Below are 20,534 nucleotides of genomic sequence, written 5' to 3' on the forward strand. Positions count from 1 at the left end.
TGTGCCCAGCTACCTCTGCTTTGTGCCTCCATTTTCCCCATCTGTCAAATGGGCATGATAATAATCATACCTACCTTAGCTGATTGTTTATGAGGATTATATTAATCATTGCAAATAGAATGCATAGGATAGCATCTGGCTCGGGGTCAGCCCCACTTGTGTTCACTAAGTAAAATAAATAATAATCATTTCACCAATGGGAAGTCCCTGGCAGTCCAGTGGTTAGGACTTGACGCTTTCACTGCAGTGGCCCGGGTTCAATCCGTGGTTGGGGAACTAGGATCCCGCAAGCCACACAGCACAGCCAAAAATAAAATGAATTAAATTAAAAAAATAATAATAATAATTTCAGGGCTTCCCTGGTGGCGCAGTGGTTGAGAGTCTGCCTGCCAATGCAGGGGACACGGGTTCGTGCCCCAGTCCGGGAAGATCCCACATGCCGCGGAGCGGCTGGGCCCGTGAGCCATGGCCGCTGAACCTGCGCGTCCAGAGCCTGTGCTCCGCAACGGGAGAGGCCACAACAGTGATAGGCCTGTGTACTGCAAAAAAATAATAATAATAATAATAATTTCACCAAGAATCCAGCTTACTATTAAGGACAGTTGTCTCACATGTTAGAAAGTTGTCTAGACAGAGCAATGACTTTGGATTGAAGAGACCAGGAGTGAAAAGGAAGGAAAGGAGCTGGGGCCCTATCCCAGTAGGTTACAAAATGGATTTTGTGGGGAGGGAAAGAGATTACCCTTGGGGGTGTCTGAATCACTTTATTGGAAGTATATGCCTGTACTCACTGTCCCCTGGCGAGCTCTTGGGGGTGGAGAACCTAAATAATGAGGAAGGGGTTCCACAGTCCCAGCCCACCTAGCAAGTGTGCTAAAGGGTAAGGGGTGGGCTGTTTTCATAGGAGTCACTACATATCCAATCCCAGGGCTCCTAGAGGGAAAATGATAGCTGAGAGCCCAGACTTCGAGTCACACTGAACGGGACTTGGTTCTCATCTTTACCCCTTGGGCAAAGTCACGTACCCTCCCTAAGCCTCTGTCTCCACATCTGTGAAATGCGCACGCTCTTACTTTCCACCAAACCAGACCACCACGCGGGTAAGATCCAACCACACATAGAAAGTCCCTGGTAGAGCCCAGCACCCAAGGACACGCTCAGTCGATGTCATTTTTGTGGCAAAAAGGGTAACGTCTTTTTCTCTTGCCATGTTTCCATTGTTGGAGCTCTGCGGAGAGCCACCATAAAGAAAAGCAAGACAGACCTGCTCAACCCCGAGGAAGCTGAGGACCAGCTGGCCGATATTGCCTCCGTGGGTAAGTCCTCCTGCTGCCGCCTGGCAGTCGTTTATTACTGATCGCCCTCGAGATGGAGTGTGAGAGCTTGGGGCACCGGGCTGCCTAGATCTGGGTCTTGATTCTGCTTCTTCCCACCTGTGTCCGGGGGCAGATGACATGATTATGAGAATAACAACAGAGCATGTCTTTGCATATTATTGGGAGGAGAAATAAAACTAAGTAATCTACATATAGGGACTCCCCCTGACAGTCCAGTGGTTAAGACTCCGCGCTTCCACTGCAGGGAGCACAGGTTCCCTCCCCGGTCGGGGAACTAAGATCCCACATGCCGCGTGGCGCGGCCAAAAGAAGAATAATAATCATCCACATGGAGCATTTAGAACAACATGTGGCAGAGAACAAGGTCCCCATGATATTGGCTAATATTATTATTCATTAATTATTTATGAATAATATTATTATTGTTCATTAGTTCTCATTGAGGGGCTACATTTATTAGGTGCCCAGTTGTGAACAAGACAGAGACCAAATCCCCACCCATGTGGATCTTGCGTCCAGGGCAGAAAATAGATATTAAACAGGTCATTACACAAATAAACCTGTAATGATAACAGCGCTTCAGAGGAGATGCCCCGCGCTCAGCCTGCTCTGGAAGAGTGGAGTGTGGTCAGGGAGGGCTTCTCAGAGGAGGTGACACTGACAATGAGAACTGAAGGGTGGGTAGGAGTTCACCATGGCAGTGACAGCAGAGAGAAGGCTGTGCTCAGGCTGTTGCTGTTGGTTATCTCCAAGGGCAGCGTTTGAGGTGGGAGAGGACATTGACTTCTTTCCTTGTCACCCCTCTTGTTTGAGACTGTGTTGCTTTCGATCTTTCCCAGGGAGACTCTACTATCTTTTGAAATGGGTTTTTTAAAATTCCAATTATGAAGGGAATTCCCTGGCAGTCCAGCGGTTAGGACTCTGTGCTTTCACTGCCCAGGGTATGGGTTCAATCCTTGGTGCAGGAACGAAGATCCCGAGAGCTGCATGAGTACAGCAAAAATAAAATAAAATAAAAATTCCAGTTATGAAGAGTGGGTGGGGGAGCTTCCAGGCAGAGGAAATAAGACAAGACTCTGAGGGGAGAAGGCATTAAGGCTGATGGGGTATATGGAGCATAGAGGCAAGAATGAGAGAAGGAGGGAGGGAGGAGGGAATTCAAACTATACACCTGTTTCTGGGACTTCCCTGGCAGTGCAGTGGTTAGGACTCGGCGCTTCCACTGCAGGGTGCACGGGTTCGATCTCCGGTCGGGGAACTAAGATCCCACAAGCCTTGAGGCACGGCCAAAAAATAAAAATAAAAATATACGCGTGTTTCTAATCCCCAGGAACCAACTACTTCATACTCTGCTTTTCTCATTCACCCCTAGCTTATAAGCTTACTGCTGAGTTTCAAAATGATTTCCGTCACTGTCCCACACACTCCAGAGGGTGGCTATACTATGGTTTGCTCAGCGTGGCTTTATTATATGGTGTTTGAGTTGTTTCCAATTTTTGCCCTTACGAGGAGCACTGCTGGGAACATTTACGTACAATGACTCCCCCCACCCTTTGGGTGGATTTCCTTGGGGATAATTATAGGATCAAAGATGTTAACAGGTTTTCAACTCATTATTCACAGAGCCATTCTGAGTTTCAAGAACACTGAACCCATTTATAAACCTGCCAAGTATTCAGACACTCACGGATTCTCCCACACCGGCCATTGCCTATTACCCGTTTAATTTCCTTTCCCAGATAAGTCGGTTTGTAATACCTTAAAGCTTGTTTTCATTTGCATTTTTAATTTCTAGCCCAAACACTCTTTTCCTCGTAATGATGAACAAGTCCTATTTCCACTTGTGGATACATCTGTTTCTCTCCTTCCAGCAAATTCAGGCATTGGAATGCCCCATCAATGCTCTGTGAATTTGATCCATTACATCTGTCCAACATCTTTTCCCCTTTAGGTTGCTTCCATTCTTCTAATCTGTTTTGTTATATTTTGATAGGCAAATATTTTTTGTCTATACCACATTTATTAAATGTCAGGCACTGAAAAAAATAGGGTACCCAAGCTCTCCTCTATGGATAAGATTGGGTACCTGTTCTTAATTAACAGGGAGATATTATTTTTCATCAGTCCTTCTAAAAAAGATGAAAAAGTGATACCACCCAGTGTTGGCAACGATGAGGAGAAGTGGGCATAGCCATATGCCATTGTCAGGAATGTAGGTTGCAGTGTTTGTGATGTATGGTTTGGCATTATTTAATTATTGATGTTTATATTCTTTGACCTAGAATTTCTGCTTCAAAACATTTCTTCACATATGCAAAAGATCTATGTACCAACCTCTTCTCAGCAGCACTGTTTCTGGCATTCAAAAAAGTAAAAACCAGAAACAACCTGTGTGCCCCCAAATAGGGAGATGGTTAAAGAAATTATAGTATTTATATACAATTGAATACTCTGCTGCCAGGAAAAAGGATGGAGTTGCTATGGCATGGAAAGATGTCTGAAATATATTTTTTGGTGAAAAAAAGCAAGTTGTACAACAAAATGTAAAATGTGTGGTCCCATTTTTAAAACAAAATTAAGAAGTGTGAGAGGTACTTAAAGATGTGGAAACTGGAGGGATTGCAAAGGATTTTCACTTTCTCCATGACATTGTTCCTGGAATGGATGGATTAGTGACAGGCATTACTTTTGAAATCAGAAAAGTAATTAGGTAAGTTTAAAGTTACTTAAAAGCAACAGAGACTAATTATAAGGAGTCTAATAGCTATACAAGGCAGGAAGGAGTTTGTCTGGTGGAAAAGCAAAGAAAGCTTCGTGAAGGAGGCGTTTTTTAACTGGGCTTCACGTGCGATGGGGAGAGTGTTATTAGTTCACTGGGGTCACCATAATAAAATAGCACAGACTGGGTGACTTCTTTTTTCAAAACAGAAACTTACTTTCTCATAGTCCTGGAGGCTGGAAGTCCAAGATCAAGGTGTTGGCAGGGTTGGTTTCTGGTGTGGCCTTTCTCCTTGGTTCATAGATGGTTGTTTTCCTCTGTATCTTCACGTGGTCTTTCCTCCATGTGTGTGGTCTTTCCTCCATGTGTGTCTGTGTCCTAATCTCCTCTTCTTATAAGGACGCCAGTCATAGAGGATTGAGGCCCACCCTAATGATCTCGTTTTAATTTAATTACCTCTTGAAAGGCCCTCTCTCCAAATACAGTCACATTCTGAGATCCCGGGGGCAGGGTGGGGGTTGGTTAGAACTTCAACATATGAATTTGTGGGACACGGTTCAGCTCCTAATGCCGGGGGGAGTGGGGATGATCCAGGAAGCCATGATAGATTCACAGAGGGTTTGTCTGTGGGAGACCCTGGGGCTCGAATTTGCGGCTGACATAAGAAAACTTGCTACTTGGAGAACCCAGATTCAAGGCTGACATTTGATAAATGTGTGGTAAAAGGAAGATGATAAACCGAAGTTGAAAGCTGTCACACTGAATAAGTGCCAGCGCTGTCCCATAGCACCTCTGTTAAGAAAGAAGGTGACTTTCAACTTTGTAGATGGATCCAAGACACAGGCCAGTGGCTTGTTCTCCCAGGACAGGTTTGCTCCAGGCAAACCCAGCTAAAGCCAGCTCCCTTGCCTGATAGATCAAAAACCCACAGGAAGGGGCCCCTGTGCTAGCAGGGGCTTCCTAAACAATCCTGAAAGAGACCTCTGAAATTCCAGGATTCTGACAAGGAAATGCCTTTACCTTTATTTATTTACGTAAAATAATAATAATAATAATAATAATGTGTTTCAAAGTCAGGCAGGAACTGTGTAACATTTGCCCTCATGTTGTACCCTAGTAAATGCAGCTTTATGTAACTGATGATTCTACTGTGCTGTCAGCTCATTTGATAAACACATTACACAACGGTCTCGTGTAGAGTTGATCAACTGACTGTTGAAATATGGACCTTGAGTCATTGTTAGGAAGAACTGAGCCATGGATGGAATCTGCCATCACAACACAGGTTCTTTAGGAAAATCAGATTCCATTTAGATGGTTTTAAGGGTATAAGCTCAGTGTGGGCTGTGTTCGTTTGCTAGGGCTGCTGTCACAGAGTACCACGAACTGGGTGGCTTAAAACAACAGAAGTGTATTCTCTCACAGCTCTGGAGGCCAGAAGTCCAAACGGAGATCAAGATGTTGGCAGGGCCGTGCTGCCTCTGAAGACTTTAGGGGAGAATCTGCCCCCACGCTTTTCTCTTCGCTTCTGGTGTTGTCGGCAATCCTGGGCTCTCTTTGGCTTTTACTTGCCTCACTCCAATTTCTGCCTCTGTCGTCACATGGTCTTTTCCTGTGTGTCTCCGTGTCTCTTCTCCTCTTACAAGGATACCAGTCATTGGATCTAGGGCTCACTCTAATCGAGTCTGACCTCATCTTAACTTGATGTCATCTCCAAAGACCCTATTTCCAACTAAAGTCATATTCACGGGTACCAGGGGTTAGGGACTTCCACACATCTCTTTGAAGGACAGTTCAACCCACAATTTGGGAAGCACCTATTTCAATTTAAACAGAGAAATTGAAGAGCCTATAAATTGCCCCAAATCCCAAGATTCAGCCTTGGTAGTGCCATACTGCTGTCCTCACCGTGGAACATTCCTGACTAGGACTGGTCGCCTCTGGCTCTTGACTCCTTGAATGTAGCTGATCTGAACTGAAATGTGCTTCATACTAACGCATTAGATTTGGAATACATAGTACAAAAAAAAAAAGAGTGTAAAATATCTCTTTAATATATTTCTATATCAATTCCACATTGAAATTGATATCTTAGATATATGGGGTTTCATAAAATAGCTTATTAAAATTATTTTTTAAATCTAAGGATTGCCTGCAATTACAGTTCCAGACCACAGAGGAAAAGTATAGACAAGAGTGTATAGAAAAAGGGAGCATGGGTCAGAGCAAGTACGAAATGCAATAAATATAGGAGACAGTACAGAGCTGGCACACGGCCTGGCATGCAATAGGTGTTTAGTTAATATTCACTTTCCTCTCCATTCCTGTTGAGTGGGATGCCTATTGTGGGATGTGTCTCCAGGCCCTGTGATCAGGAAAGACTTCCTCCAGGCGTTGGTATGTGAACGGGTCTTGATTTCAGCTCTTAGGGTTGTAGTAAGAGATTTTAATCTTACCAATAAGCATGATGTGTCAGCGTCATGCTAGGGGATATTAACTCATTGATTTCTCCCAACGGCCCTGTGAGGTGGAAGGCACTGGAGTCCCAGGATGCAAGGTGACTTGTCCGAGGTCATCTGCCCAAGGTCACTCGCCTGTTGGCGATGGAGCCGGGTTTCCATGTGGCTCCAGCAGGAGCTGGGGTAAGGGGCCTCCTGCCTGGTGTGATTGCCAAGGCTTGTGGATGCCTGTGGGTCTGGGCACATCTTTGGGAGCCATAAGGACCAGAAATGTCCCAACTGGGGAGGGGTGTGAAGAGCCACCCTAGGGTTCCCAGTGCCCATGGGGTCAGGCAGGTGATGGACATGAGGGGAGGATCCAGCCACTGGACCCGGCCAACTGCTGCTGGGCAGGAATGTGGTCCCTTCCTCACGGCCACATGTTCCAGGAGTGAGTGCAGCATGGTGGCCGAGAGCACAGGCTCTGAACTAACTCAACACTTCTTAGCCAGTTACTGGACTCCCCTCAGTCTCTGTTTGCTCAGGGTGTAAAATGGTGTTAATGACGGTCCCTACTTCCTAAGGTTGTGACGAGGAGCTTACTCTGTAAAATGCATCCCCCGCAGTGCCTTCTAAATGTTCAAAACATGTCAGCTGTTATTTTCATTCATGAGAAGCTGAAATCCATACTTTTATGGAAAATCTCCCAGTTTTTAAATGTAGACCAGTAATTTTAAATTTCACAAACCCAGGATGAACCAGTATGGCCCCTGGGGTGCCAACTCCCAGCCTCTGTTTAGAATTCTGCTAATAGGAAGTGGCATCCTGAGAGATGTTTTACGTGTCCCATGCCTGGCTGGTGTGATGAGGTTGATGAAGTGCTTGATAGATGAACGTATAAATGAACAAATGAATGAATGGATGGATGGATGGATGAACGAATGAATAATGGATGGGTGGATGGATGAATGAATGTGTGAATAAATGATGAATGAAGCAACAAATTGGTGAATTCATGGATGCACTAATGAATGGACAAATGATGAAAGAAAGAATAAATGAATGAATGACATACCAATGAGTGAACGAATGAATGAATGCACAATTAAATGAACGAATGAGCACACTAATGAATAAATGAAAGAATGAATGAACCAATGAAGAACAATAAACAAATGAATGCAATGGAAGATTTTCAAGAGGAAGTTTTGATTTTTTTTTTAATTTATTTTTGGCTGTGTTGGGTCTTCGTTGCTGCGCGCGGGCTTTCTCTAGTTGCAGCGAGCAGGGGCTGCTCTTCGTTGTGGTGTGCGGGCTTCTCATCGCGGTGGCTTCTCTTGTTGCGGAGCACGGGCTCTGGGCACACGGGCTTCAGTAATTGTGGCGCACGGGCTTAGTTGCTCCGCGGCATGTGGGATCTTCCCAGACCAGGGCTCGAACCTGTGTCCCCTGCATTGGCAGGCGGATTCTTTTCCACTGCGCCACCAGGGAAGTCCCACAAGAGGAGGTATTTTAGAAGGTAAAATCAATCTATCCAAAACTGAGCTCTGAACCTCCCTCCTATCCCTCCCGGGGCTCAGGCCAAAAACCTTGGCTTCTCCCTCTCTCTTCCACCCACACTTGGTCCATCAGCAAATGTCGAAATCTACCTTAAACAATACATCCCAAATCTGCCCACTCTTCTTCCTTCTCAGCCACTATGGAGTGGTAGCCCCATTATCATTTGCCTGGACTAGAGCAGTCACCTCCTCCCTGCTCCTGCCCTTGCCTTCCACAGTCTTTGCCCCCCACAGCAGCCAGGGGGCACCTGTGAACCCCAGTCAGCTCACGTCCCTCCTCTGCTCAAACCCTCCATGGCTCCCACCTCACTCAAAACAGAAGCCCAAGTTCTCCCCACAGCCCCCAAGGCCCGTCACAATCTGCCCAGTCTCCTCCCTGCCCTCACCTCTTCCCTTTTCCCACCTGAACCACTCCACTCCAGCCACACTGTTCTCTTTATGCTGCTCCCACAGTATGTCAGGCAGGCACATTCCTGCCTCAGGGCCTTTGCACTTCCCATTTCCTCTGTGTAAGGTACCTAAGATACTAAGGTAACTCAGGCCAACCCCTTCGCCTTAACCACTTGATTTAGTACTGCCGCCTGCCCAGTGGTCCCTCCCGGGGGTCCCAGTCCCCTTATTTTGCTCTACTTTCTCTTTTTTCCAAAGCATTTTTCACCTTCCATCACACTATTTTTTTTAATATTTATTTATTTATTTGGCTGTGCCAGGTCTTATTTGCAGCACGCAGGATCTTTAGTTGTGGCATGTGAACTCTTAGTTGCAGCATGTGGGATCTGGTTCCCTGATCAGGGAACATAGCCGGGCCCCCTGCATTGGGAGTGTGGAGCCTTAGCCACTGGACCACCAGGGAAGTCCCCCATCACACTATTAATTTACTATTGATTATAGTATGCTTGCTCTCCGTCTCCCCCGCTGGAGTATCAGTCCCAAGAGTGCAGGACTCTGTTAACGTGTATCTGGAACACCTGGGACAGAGCCTGGCACAGTAGGTACCTTGTAAATGCTTAGGAGCAAAAATATACGTAGGCAGTGGGCACAGCTGGCTCATTCTTTGGTGATTATTTCTAAAGTGACATATCCATGGAAAACTAGGATCCTATCCACACCTCCTCCTGGAGGCTTTCCAAGTATGGTCCATGCAGTTCTGCTACCTGCCTCTGCACTGGGAGTCCTGAGCAGAGGCGCCTACCTTATCCCACCCTGTGGCATGACCCCCCCAGAGTCATCAGACATGGCCAGGAGAGGAAGATACAAAAAGTTGGCTCCAGCGATGAAGAGCCATCAGCCTCCCCGTTGACATCCTGAGCAATCATTGGTTATTTCCAATACTGTTATTTTCAGGGGCATCCCCTTCTCATAAGCTCCATCTCTGGAAAGCTAAGCCCATAGGTCATGATGGTTCTCAGGGGCTTCCTTGCTTGGGAGGCGAATGGATTCCCTGGCCACAATCCGTGCCTGGGCCATGCATCGGCTAATTTCCTCTGCAGGAACACCTTGACATTCTCCATCCTTTCCCTGGCAGGGTCTCCCTTCGCCCGAGCCAGCATTAAAAGTGCCAAGCTGGAGAACTCAACCTTTTTTCACAAAAAGGAGAGGAGAATGCGTTTCTACATCCGCCGCATGGTCAAAACTCAGGCCTTCTACTGGACTGTGCTCAGTCTGGTAGCCCTCAACACGCTGTGTGTCGCTATCGTTCATTACAACCAGCCCGAGTGGCTCTCCGACTTCCTCTGTGAGTACCTCCTGGCCCCACCCCCACTGGCTCCCTGATCCCTTCCTCACACCCTTTTTCCAGTTCTCTTTCTCTGATGGTATGTGTTCCTTCTTTGGTCCTCATTGACTTTGTCCTTTCATTTGGCCATGTCTACCACTCAACTTGGGGCTGATGTTGCCGCTGCAACCATGACAGAACCCTGTTTCTTTGGGCCTGAGCTGGACGCTGGACTTTAGGCCACCAGAGACTTCCATGATCACTTTCTAAGAAAGGCACATAGGGGTGCATTGGAAGAGAGACAGAGAGAGTCGGAGACTGCAAGACAGCCAGATAGAGACAGAAACATACATGTGATTTCTAGGTGCATCTCTGGGAATCAAATAATTTATGGTTGAGAGATGGGGGCACATTAGAGATAAAAAAAGTGACCTGTGTGTTGTACCCATTTTCTATTCTCATTTCTGACTCTCTGCTTCTTCCCTTTTCTTTCAAACCTTCTGCTTCTTTCCCCTTTCATCTCCTGTCCTTTTTGACTTCCTTATGTCTGGGATTCATTCCTAGAAGATACTCTCTAACAAATGTGAAAACATCTTGCTCCCTCAGTGAGTACCAGGATTTCCAAGGCTTTGCCCTTCTGGGCCTATTCCCAGATTTCAGGAATTAATATGAGATAGTATCAAAACTGATGACCAGGTTGGGGGAAAAGAAGCAGTGAAAGGTGGGGAGACCTCTGAGCGGGATTTAAAAAGTAAAGAGGTCTTAGGAATCAACAAGAGTAATGGCTGGACAGTAAGGAAGGCAAGTGGATACCTTGGCTCTGGCTTATGGGTCCCGAATGAGGACTCCCCAAAACCTGTTTTCCTGCTGGCTGCCCTCCTCCTACATCTACTGGCTTGTCTGACTTAGGTCTGTAGATTCTCTACCCTTCTGACCTGGTTCAGATTAACCCAGACAACCGTTGGAGAAGTTGAGTCTTCAGCCTAGAGAGGCCTGGGAGCCTGGTCCATGTCATTGTCTCCTTGTAACCCTCATTGTTCCCAGTCACGTTGGCTGAACGCCCCCCACCCCAGGACATTCCCCAGGGGCCAGTTCTCCTTCCGAGAGCCCTGACCTAGTTCCAACCTTAGTAATTGCATTTAGTCCCCCTGGAGTCACTTATAAATGAGGACTATTTACTTTTTGTCTTAACCTCCTCTGATAGCCTATTTTTAATCTCCCATATTCTCCCCACTAATCACCTTGCTCTGTCTGTCCTGGTTCAGGAACAGGGGGTTGGGACTTCCTGCCTGGGGCCTCTGTGTCTGTAAACGTCCTTTAATTATCAATTTCCAGTTGAGAAAACTGCAACACAGAGAGGTTAAGCAACTTGCCCAGAGTCACACAGCTAGTTAGTGATGTAGCCAGGATTTGAACCCAGAGTCCAAGCTGTATCTGATGGTACATCCCTGCCCTGATTACCAGGTAACCTGGGTTCTTGATGCCTGCCCTGCCCCTAACTCTCCATGTGACCTTGGACAAGCTCTTACCATTGTCCATCAATTAAACACATCTTCAATTATAAGGCACTCTTTTATTTTTATTTTATGTGCCACTAAGAAATAAAACAATGCTGCCGTCTAAACTAGGACATGCCAATTTTAAGATACACCCCAGTTTCGGAGATGTCAAAATGTGAACAAAAATATGTGTCTTGGAATCAATGAAGTGTAGTTGTTTCTCTGGGTCTCAAATTCCTCTTCTGTACTTGGTGGAAATTGGATTTGATGACCCTGTAAGTTCTTCCAGATCCCCTAGTGCTACAGATAAGTAATTCTCTCAGGTCTTGTGCATCACCAGCTATCATATTTCCATGGTAACTGGGGAACAAGTATCTTGGAAACTCTTAAGTTGTCCCAGAGTTTCTTCTGGTGGTTTTTGGAATACACCAGATGTTATGGACAGATTTCCCTTGCTGACATTTTGGTCTCAGGGGCCCTGGAGACCCTAGAGTTTCCCTCAGACACTAGGAGCTCCCTGGAGTCCTAAAACTAAGGGAAAGTTTCCATCAGGAATGAGTGGGAAAGACCTTAACAGTCAGTTCAAACCACCTCTTAAAAGAATGATATAACAGGGAATTCCCTGGTGGTCCAGTGGTTAGGACTCTGCGGTTTCACTGCCGAGGGCCCGGGTTCAACGCCTGATTGGGGAGCTAAGATCCCACAAGCTGCACGGTACAGCCAAAAAAAAAGAAAAAGAAAGTAAAATCACAAAGAACTAGAAAAAAATCTTACACCACTAAAAAAAAAGAATGATATAACAAATACCCTTGACCTTCAAACAGAGTTAGCTATGTGACCAAAGTGGAATTCTTGGAGGTTTGGGTCCTCTGTCTTCCCTTTCTGTATGCTTTCCTCCCCCTCAGAATTCCTCCTTACCTTTCCTTCCCCTCCAGTAGGTGACTACTCATGCCCTTCCTGACCCCTCAACTTCCTACCCCACCAAGAAAGCCGTCTCAGAAAAGGGACTGCTATTAAACATTTCTTTGCTGGAGCAAACCAATAACCATGAGTTACCTCTCCCCAGGGTATTTGCACCATTATGCTTTCTCACCAAAAAACCAAAAGGCTTTGTCTTGCCTCACGACTTTCAGACATCAGCAAGACAGGATTTCCAAGGGACGTAAATGAGTTTTCAAGGTTCAGAGAAAAGCCATGCCTTAGGTTAGTTGCCTGTGGCCTCCAACTAAGTCGCCAACACAAGGATGACAAATAGGACACTGTCATGATTTCTGTTTCTCTTATTCCTTTGGAAGTCAGACATATAAAAGTGGTTTAGTCATAATTCTTAGATTATGACATGCTGGCATCATGGAACCACTTTGTTAGTTATCCAATTAGTCAGTTAGCTGTTAGTCAGTTAGTTAATTCATTCATTTATTCATTTTAAAAACATAGTAAGATGCATAGAATAAACAACAAAGACCTACTGTATAACACAGGGAACTATATTCAATATCTTGTAATAACCCATAATGGAAAAGAATATGAAAAAGAATATATATATATGTATATATAACTAAATCACTTTGCTGTATACCTGAAACATTATAAATCAACTATACTTCAATTTAAATTTTTTTTAATTAATTAATTAACTTTTTAAAAAAATATATAGTAAGCACCCAGGAACCCACCAGCCAGGGTTGCAATTAACAGGAATGTCAGAGCCATCTGGAACCTCCCCTCCACAGATCTAACCTCCTCTGTTTTCCCCCCTCTCCCTTCTAGACTATGCAGAATTCATTTTCTTAGGACTCTTTATGTCCGAAATGTTTATAAAAATGTACGGGCTTGGGACGCGGCCTTACTTCCACTCTTCCTTCAACTGTTTTGATTGTGGGGTAAGTGGTCTGGTTTCTAAGGATTTCAGTTCTCCAGCTCTAGCTTAGAATGGCTGACACCTGGGGACATCCAAAAGAGAGAAGTAGGATCACCCCTGGATATGAGAGACTCTGCTGAATGCAAAAGGAATGAAAGGACAATCCCAGCTTCAGCAAGGATACAGAGCCCCTAGAGCCCTCCTCAACCACTGCTAGTGGGAGGGGAAATTTGTGGACCCTTTTTGGAAAGTAGGATTGACCTGGCGATTCCACGGCTAGGGATTCACCCTAGAGAAACTCACACAGATGCCCAGGAGACACATACAAGAATGTCCTGAGCAGCCTCGCTAGTCCCAGACCAAACGGCCCAAATATTCCTTTGCAATAGAGTGGATACAGTTGTGGCCTAGCCACATCATGAAATTCTCTGCACCAATGAGAGGCAAGCAAAAACAGCCACACCCATCAGCTACATAATACTGCACGGAAGGAAGCAAGGCACTGACAAAACCAGTCCATACGGCATGATTCTGCTCGTGAAAGTTCAGATGGGTGAAACTAAGCTATACGGATTACGGAGGAACCTTGAATGCTTTCAAAAGGCAGAGACCTCGAAAACACGATGATAAGCGAAAGAAGCCAGACGTAAAATAAAAGGTCACATATTACATAATTCCATTTATAGGAAATGTCCAGAACAGGCAAATCTCCAGTGACAGGAAGTAGATTAGTGGTTGCCAGGGGCTGGGAAGAGGGGGATGGGAAGTGGCTGCTAATGGGTCCGGGGTCTTCTTGGGGGGTGATGGAAATGTTTCGGAACTAGAGGGGGGTGATGGTTATACAACATGGTGAATGTACTAAAGGCCACTGCATTGTGCCCTATTTTGAGTTAACCTTTCTGGTTAATTTTATGTTATGTGAATTCCGCCTCAATTTTTTAAATGCAAATGGTTAAAGGAAACGGTTAGCATAAAATTCAAGGAGGTGGCTAATGTCTAGGGGTCCCTGGAGGCTTTCAGGCTGCTGACATGTCTTATTTCTCGACATAGGTGGTGGTTGCGTGGGCATTCGCTTTGTAATTATGTGTTTCATGAATTCTTTGTGCTCATCAGCTCTTAATAAGTTAAAAAAGAGAAGGGATGAAAGGGTTCTGAGACCCCCACCCTGATTCTGTTTGAGGGTGGGAGTTGGATTGGGTTCCTGGAAGGTTCAGACCCAGGGCACGTTTGCAAGGAGCCTGGACATAAGACGGGGTCCTCTGTTCTAGGTCATCATCGGAAGCATCTTTGAGGTCATCTGGGCCGTCATAAAACCCGGCACATCCTTTGGAATCAGTGTGTTACGAGCCCTCAGGTTATTGCGTATTTTCAAAGTCACAAAGTAAGTATTTGGGGTTCCCTGGCATCCCGATGGGAATGGGGGTGGGGGCCAGGGTGGGGTCACCTCCACCATGTTGGGAAGGTGGGCTTAGCTGCTGCCGCCCTGGCCCAGCCTGACCCCCACCCCCCCCCCAAACCCTGGCCTCTGTTGGCAGGTACTGGGCATCTCTCAGGAACCTGGTCGTCTCTCTTCTCAACTCCATGAAATCCATCATCAGCCTGTTGTTCCTCCTTTTCCTGTTCATCGTCGTCTTTGCCCTTCTGGGAATGCAACTCTTTGGTGGACAGTGAGTGCTCAGCGGATTCTCCGACGTCTGCTTCCCTGGGGTCCAGCCCAGGGCCTCCCACCCCCAGGCACCTTGCTCAGTGCCTCCAGAGACCCAGGCCCACCTGCATCACACAGTCTGCCCTCCTCGTGGCCTGGATGCCCAGTGCACTCACCCAGATGGGCGGGGCCCGGGGTACCACGCAGGGTGTCCTTTTAGGGGACAGAGATACTGCCCTGGATACAAGGTACTGAGCCAAGCCCTCAGGAGGTGGGACCAACATGAAATGTCTGTGTCCTCTCTGCAGGTTTAATTTTGATGAAGGGACTCCTCCTACCAACTTCGACACCTTTCCAGCAGCAATAATGACGGTATTTCAGGTAAAACCTTCAGCCAGCCCCATGAATGCAGGGACACACAGGGAAGCACCAGAGTTCGTCAGGAGGCAGAGGGAGCGGGGAACGTGGGCAGGAGCCTTTATTGTGGTTTCCACAGGAAGAAATGGGCAAGGCACGTTAAGCAGGCTTAGGATTGGCTAGTTTAAATCATTTCATCAGGCCCTGGAGCTGTCCTGAGTTATCTGGTACCTGACCCTGGGCTGATTCTGACAGGAGAAGTTTGGCCCTGATTGTAAGAGCCCAGTAGTGGAGGTGGTTGGGAGTGTGGGCTCTGAATTGGTTGGTTTGCATTTGAAAAGCACATTCACAGGCAAGGTGGTTACTATCTCTAAGAATTAGCTAGTCCTGACTCCCTCCAGGATCAACAAGGCCTCCCACATATGTCAAAGCATCAGAATATAGAAAGTAATAGACATGCATAATACACCGTCCTCCCCTAGATTGGAAGACACCCCGATCCCATATTCCAAGGCAAACAGATTGACCCTGGGTGGTCACCCCAAACCAATTTCTGTACCCATGTAGGCACATACCCTGAGGTTTGGAACTGGCCTAGCTGGGACTTCCAGAGCCTTTCCATGTGGGTTCTGTCTCTTTAGGGGACAGAGAGTTTATGGAAAATGTGACTTCACTCCTCTCTTCTCCTGGGGGAGAGGTAATTTCTAAATGAGACCCCTAGACAGGGGCTTGGAAAGGGAAGCCATCCATAAAGTTCTGAGCCCTCACATAAATGATTATTAATAGTAATCACCATCTATATATCTTCAGCACAAGGGTTCTTGCCCAAGAGGGAGTCTGTCCCCCAAGGTCACCTAGTAGTATCTGAAAACATTTTGGGTTGTCACAGCTGGGGGTGTGGGGGGATGTTACTGGCATCTAATGAGTAGAGGCCAAGGATGCTGGTCAACACCCTACAGTGCACAGGACGGGAGGAAGTCCCAAATGTCAGTAGTACCAAGGCTAAAAAACCCTGCATTAACAGATTAATGTTTTGGGAGTTCTTTCACATTTACTTTATCCTCATGGAAATAATACAAAGGAGGGAAGTTGGATATTTTTTAACAATTGTGTGGATGCTACATACATAGCCCTTCCCGTATGCATCTGCACAACTTCTGTTTGCCAGCACCTGTGTCCCTTTACCTGAGGCTTCCTCTGGTCACCAGTACCAGCACCATCACCACCCCCAGATACAGCAGTCCAGAAGTACCAGTGAATATATGGCAAGAGAAATTTATTTCTCACAGTTCTGGAGGCTGGAGGTCCACAATCAGGGTGCATGCAGGGTTGGTTCCTGGTGAGGACTCTCTTCCTGGTTTGCAGACGGCCGCCTTCTCACTTCTCTCTCACATGGCAGGGAGAGAGAGAGAGAGACCAAGTTCTCTGGTGTCTTTTCTTATAAAGGCACTAATCCCCTCATGAGGGCCCCACTGTCATGTCTTCGTCTAATCCTAATTCCCTCCCATCTCCAAATACCATCACACAAGGGTTTAGAGCTTCAACATATGAATTTAGGGAGTACAACTCAGCCTATAGCAAAATCCCCTTATCACATCAGGGAAGATGGAGTTACAGAAAGATTGTGACTCCTGCAGGGTCACTTTTTCCTAGAACAGGCTGAGAGGCCCTCAATGCAGGGACAGCCCTTTCCTCTTGCAAACAGATGAGACCCTCCCCACCCAGAGACAAGGGCCAAGGAGGGGCCCACACGGCAGGTTCCGGCTCCACAGCTGCATCTCCGAGGGGCCCAAGGTTGAGAGGGGGTTGGCTGTGTGTTTCTCCCTCCCCTTTCAGATCCTGACGGGTGAAGACTGGAATGAGGTCATGTACGACGGCATCAAGTCTCAGGGGGGTGTGCAGGGCGGCATGGTGTTCTCCATCTACTTCATCGTGCTGACGCTCTTTGGGAACTGTATCCTCTGTGTGGGGAAATGGGGACATGCCCGGGCCTCAGGGAGAGCAGATTGGGGGGCACAAGGGGAGGAATTCAGGAGTCCCAGATATCAAGGTCCAAGTGGCGATGCTTTCCCTGACTCCGACGTTTGCAGACACCCTCCTGAACGTGTTCTTGGCCATCGCAGTGGATAATTTGGCCAACGCCCAGGAGCTCACCAAGGTGGAGTTGGTGGGAGAATGTTGCTGTGGCAAAGTTACCACCTGCTCATGGCAGATCAGGACCGTGCCAGGTGGGGGTAGGGGCTAGGGTCAGAGCTTACGCCCTGGATGCACTGTACCAGGGAGAAAGTGCCTCCTCCCCCACCCCCAAAATAGACGGTCCATAATAAAGTGGATTCTGCAGCAAAGGAAGGGGGCTAAGGCAGCAGGGTTTCTACAGGAAACAGAAGGCAAACTCCACCAGAGTGCCCACTTATAAGGAGTGGGCAGTGTCAAGGGACTTCCAAGGAATGCGGCAGCCTCTAGGATAGCAGGCACTAAACCCGAAAGGAGGGGACAGATGGAGAATAACCCAGACAAGGTCCTGAGGCTCAGTGTGTGTCCCTGTGAGCTTGGGAGTTGGCTGGACTTCATTGCTGAGTGGTAGCAGTAAAGAATTATACGTGCTCATGGTTCCAGGCATTGCTGTTATCTCCCTTTTGCGGAAGGGGGAACTGAGGCTCAGAAAGGCAAAATCCCTGGCCTCAGAGGGGATGATAATATCTGCTACCGTTTAGAGCATCATGCTATACATGTCAGGTGCTCAGTACAGTTCTTGACACACAGGAAGTGCTCGATAGAGGGAGCCTTTGTCAGTCACTTGGCATGAGCAGGCACCTGGACCTAGAGCCCACCTTTTACAGAGCTGGTAAAGGGAAGGCTAGGATTCGAACGCAGACTTGGCAAGTTCCAGAACCTAAGTTGTCTACCCACACGCCCTGCCGGCTTTCATTTGAGCCCCAGCTGAGCAGGTAATGATAAAAATAAAAATAACAACAACCAAGGAAAATGTGATTGCCCCTCTTGTATGCCAGACACCAGAAAGCATAAGAGATAGGGAGTTACTGCTATGCTCATTTCACAGATGGGAAAACTGGGGCCCGGAGGGTTGTGACCTTACCACATATCTAGGAACTGAAAGAGCAGAGGTGTGACCCCTCAAAGAACAGAAAAGAGAGAAGAGTACAGGAAATGAGATCAGAAGGGAATTGGGGGGATGGGCGGTGAGAACCATCCATGGGAGGAGAAGTCCAGTTTTCATTCATGGTCAGTGATATTGGATTATCTGGACAAAACCTGGTGCCAGATGCCCCGTAGGGCAGCCTTCGACTCCCTGGGACTCAGGTCCACCTCAGCCAGTCACAGAGGGGGCAATATTGCTTTCAGTAACACAGCTCACACCCCTGGGATAGCCCACACGCAGAGCAGCTGGGAACGGTTGTACAGGTTGTGCACTGCACGAAGGAAGCTGGGCACCTTTTTGCAATTTAACAAAGGCATCTTAGGAGCTAGCGGTCGTCTGACCTAAGCCTTTCGCCAGCAGCCTCATTACATTAAAAGAATGTGTGCAGAATCATTCAGCCTAGGAGGTCCAGGCCTGGGACCTGCCTCAGCTTCACAGCCCCATCCCCAGTGCCACAAGGTGTTCAGGCCATGTTCAGGGAACTGAACTGAACCGAGCAGACTTTGCCAACCCTCCATCTGCCAGCCTTGGCAGGAGGGAGAGAGACTTTCCTGGGCCCAGTTCCGACTGGGGGAAACGGAAGTCTCCGCCACCCCAAGCACACAGCCACAGTCCTGACCACCACGGAGCTGGCTGGCGTCAGTGCTTCAGGGGCTGTTCCAGCCATGATCTCATCCAGGTTCCAAGACCCCATCCTCAAGGGCCATCATGGGGGAGGTGATACCTCAGGAGGGTGGGAGAAGGGGACGGAGAAAGCTCATCTCCCGTGACGTGTCTTCCAGACCCTCATTCTTTCCTTCATTTATTCCACAAGCATTTCTCAGGCATTTAATATGCGGCAGGGACCCCACTAAGCCCCTGACGTGGTTGGGGTTTTTTTTAATTTTTTTATTGACGTATAGGTGATTTATAATCTTGTATTAGTTACTGGTGTACAGCAAAGTGATTCAGTTATACATATATATAATTCTTTTTCATATTTTTCCATTATAATTTATTACAAGATATTGACTATAGTTCCCTGTGCTATACAGTAGGACCTTATTGTTTATCTATTTTATATATAGTAGTAGTAGGTTTTTATCTCATTTAACCCTCACAGAAAACCTAGGAGGCAAATTCTCTGATCCCCCTTTTACAGATTTTGTTATTCATTGAAAAGCATTTGGGAATTCCCTGGTGGTCCAGTGGTTAGGACTCGGCACTCCCACTGCCAGGGCCCTAGGTTCGGTCCCTGGTCACGGAACTAAGATCCCACAAGCCACGGTGTGGCCAAAAATAAACTAGTCAATTAAAATTGAAATTAAAAAGGAAAAGCCTTTACTGAGAATCTACTGTGAATGGGGTCTAGGAGGCAGGGACATGGCAGGGAACAAAATAGACAAATCCCTGCCCTCGTTGATATTCTAGGGGGAGAGATAGATGAGAAAGAAACTTGTCAGATGGTGATAAGTACTAAAGAGAAAAACGAAGTGGGGAAAGTCGAGGAGAGTTGAAATTTTAGATGAAGACTGTGAGGCACAGAGAAGTTAAGAGACTCGTCCAAGGTAAGCAGAAAGTGAAAGAGCTGAGATTTGAATCCAGATGGGTCCAGAACTTGTGCTTCTAACCACATGCAACGTTGGTTAAACTTGAGCGTGTTTCAGACTCAACTGGGAGCTTATTGAAAATGCAGATTCCAGGGCCCAGCCCAGGTTCTTCAGGAGACCTGGGAATCTGCATTTGTAGTGTTTCTTAGGCAGGTGGTCCAGGGACTCATCTCTGAGAAATGCTGGGTGTGATGCCAGGAGGAGGGGAGGCCTTGGGAGAGCAGGGTGGCCAGCGGGGTCCCACCCCTGTGTTGTCACTGACAGACAGTGTCCTGATCTGACCATTACCGAGGTGGTAAGGTTGCTTCTTGCCCCAGACATCTCAGCACGGTGGGAGAGGTGCCCTGCCACCGCATGACGTTTTTTACTGGCGGGTTCATCTCTGGCCATTTCTTTCTTGTTGCTTTTTCTTTGCTTTTTCTTTGTTGGCTTTTCTGTTTTACGGATGAGGCCCTGCATGAAGGCTGAAGAAGGATTTAAAGCCCCAAAACGTCTTTTTCTGTGTGTATTTTTAAAACATCTTTCCCCATCCTCCTCCTCTCTGAACCTAACTGGCTGAGAATATAAGTTCCTCTCCTGATTCCCCTTCTGGAGGCTGTTGGCAGTGCATGGGATGGGCTGTGGGATGCCAGATTTTTCTGCACGTGGGGGCTTGT

General features: G+C 47.0%; 1 protein-coding gene across 9 annotated transcripts in view; it reads left to right on the forward strand.

The window, feature by feature from the left end:
- CACNA1A (calcium voltage-gated channel subunit alpha1 A) overlaps positions 1–20,534 on the forward strand; it is a 337,790-nt gene that overhangs the window by 236,949 nt on the left and 80,307 nt on the right. For 6 of the 9 annotated variants that reach the window (XM_049708282.1, XM_049708283.1, XM_049708278.1 and 3 more), the window contains 8 exons: positions 1,219–1,316; positions 9,579–9,788; positions 13,037–13,149; positions 14,396–14,508; positions 14,663–14,794; positions 15,081–15,153; positions 16,966–17,083; positions 17,220–17,287. In XM_049708282.1, the coding sequence (XP_049564239.1) occupies positions 1,219–1,316; positions 9,579–9,788; positions 13,037–13,149; positions 14,396–14,508; positions 14,663–14,794; positions 15,081–15,153; positions 16,966–17,083; positions 17,220–17,287 (925 nt within the window). The remainder of the gene's footprint in view (positions 1–1,218; positions 1,317–9,578; positions 9,789–13,036; positions 13,150–14,395; positions 14,509–14,662; positions 14,795–15,080; positions 15,154–16,965; positions 17,084–17,219; positions 17,288–20,534) is intronic. The other 3 variants (XM_049708281.1, XM_049708280.1, XM_049708286.1) reach the window with 1 other exon arrangement.

The sequence above is a fragment of the Orcinus orca genome, chromosome 3 (genome assembly GCF_937001465.1).
Source record: "Orcinus orca chromosome 3, mOrcOrc1.1, whole genome shotgun sequence".
NCBI lineage: Eukaryota > Metazoa > Chordata > Mammalia > Artiodactyla > Delphinidae > Orcinus > Orcinus orca.